The sequence below is a fragment of the Pelobates fuscus genome, chromosome 3 (genome assembly GCF_036172605.1).
Source record: "Pelobates fuscus isolate aPelFus1 chromosome 3, aPelFus1.pri, whole genome shotgun sequence".
Taxonomy (NCBI): domain Eukaryota; kingdom Metazoa; phylum Chordata; class Amphibia; order Anura; family Pelobatidae; genus Pelobates; species Pelobates fuscus.
In genome coordinates, this window is record NC_086319.1 from 409,647,093 (window position 1) to 409,648,695 (window position 1,603).

General features: G+C 35.5%; 1 protein-coding gene across 1 annotated transcript; it reads left to right on the forward strand.

Annotated features, from left to right (window-relative positions):
- Window positions 1-349: 349 nt before the first annotated feature.
- Window positions 350-1,306, forward strand: LOC134603704 (olfactory receptor 1M1-like; the record flags this gene model as incomplete). Its single annotated transcript, XM_063449882.1, has 1 exon — window positions 350-1,306. A coding segment is annotated over one exon (957 nt), but the record flags the coding sequence as incomplete, so codon positions are not given.
- Window positions 1,307-1,603: the final 297 nt, after the last annotated feature.

Sequence of the window (1,603 nt, forward strand, 5' to 3'; positions counted from 1 at the left end):
GACTCACCTAAGAGATTTGACTTGATGTGGAAGGTGAGCTTACGCTTAAATGGCCACTGGAGTGATACTAAAAATCTCAAGTTATTTAAATGGGCACAGGGATTTGAGATAGTGCACAAGTAATTATTGTCTTTGTTTTTTATTGCATGTATCGTGGCTAATGTGTCCTCTGATCATTGCTGCCACCCAAGAGTAGTGGGAGTTTGAGCATTGAGTTTGAGTATATCAGTATATTGCTGATATACTAATAGATTGTACCAATGCCAATTTATATACATTATAAATAATGGTATGATCCACTGTTAGAACTGCTGTCAAAGTATAATATGAAACATTATTCTTCGTTTATCTACAGACAATAGATATGGAGAATCAGACAATGGTCACTGAGATAATCCTATTGGGATTCCATCACCTTCACAGCATGAGGCATTTATTATTTTCTATAATTCTTGTTGTTTATTGTTTGACAATATCTGGGAATTTCCTCATCATCGTGTTGGTGTCATGTTGCAGACACCTTCATTTTCCAATGTATTTCTTTCTTACTCAAATGTCCATATCAGATATTTTGTTGACAACAAATATTGCACCTCATATGCTTTCCATCGTCAATCACGAAGGTGGTATTATATCTCTTAAAGCATGTATAACTCAGCACTACTTCTTCGGTGCTTTTGAAGCTTCAGAATGTTTACTGTTAACGGTGATGTCTTATGACAGATATCTGGCCATCTGTAACCCCCTGCAATATAACTCTAGAATGGATCCTGCATTTTGTATTAAATTAATCGTTATATCCTGGGTGTTAGGCTTTGTTATGTCATTATTAATTGTAGTGCCCATAACTCAACTGGTATTTTGTGGACCTAATATCATTGATCATTTCTTTTGTGATCTTGATCCACTCTTGAAGCTTTCATGTTCTGATACCTTAATAATACATATAGAAGCTCTATTCCTAGCAGTGCCTGTAATTGTTACACCTTTCTTAATGGTAATTGTGTCGTATGTCTATATTGCTCTCACTATTGCTAGAATTCCATCAATAAGTGGGAAAAAGAAAGCCTTCTCTACCTGCAGCTCCCATCTGACTGTTGTTTCCATATACTACGGGACTCTCATTGGTATTTACGCTGTTCCAAATAATGAAAGATCATTGTCAACAAGCAAAATTCTGTCAGTGTTTTTAACAGTGGTGACCCCAATGCTTAATCCAATAATATACAGCCTGAGGAACAATGACATCAGAGAAGCACTAAAGAAAATACATCCACACCTTTTAATAAAGGGAAATATGAAATAATTGTTTAAAGCTAGAGGGGATGCAAATGATTTTGTAAGACAATAATTACTATACTTCTTTGGAGACAGGGGCACTATTTAGCTAAACATGAGAAAATTGTAGGTTTATCTATCACAAAACCATATAAAGACTAACACTAAGAGCTTCAGGCAGCTATAAATGGTTAATGCATTGCGAAGTAACACTGATTATACCACCTGACATGTGAGTGTCAGAAGAAGGCATGTATAGGTGGTACTTTAAAGGCATTTATGGATATCATCACTGGACAGTTCAGTTACAGTGAACTTAAAAAAC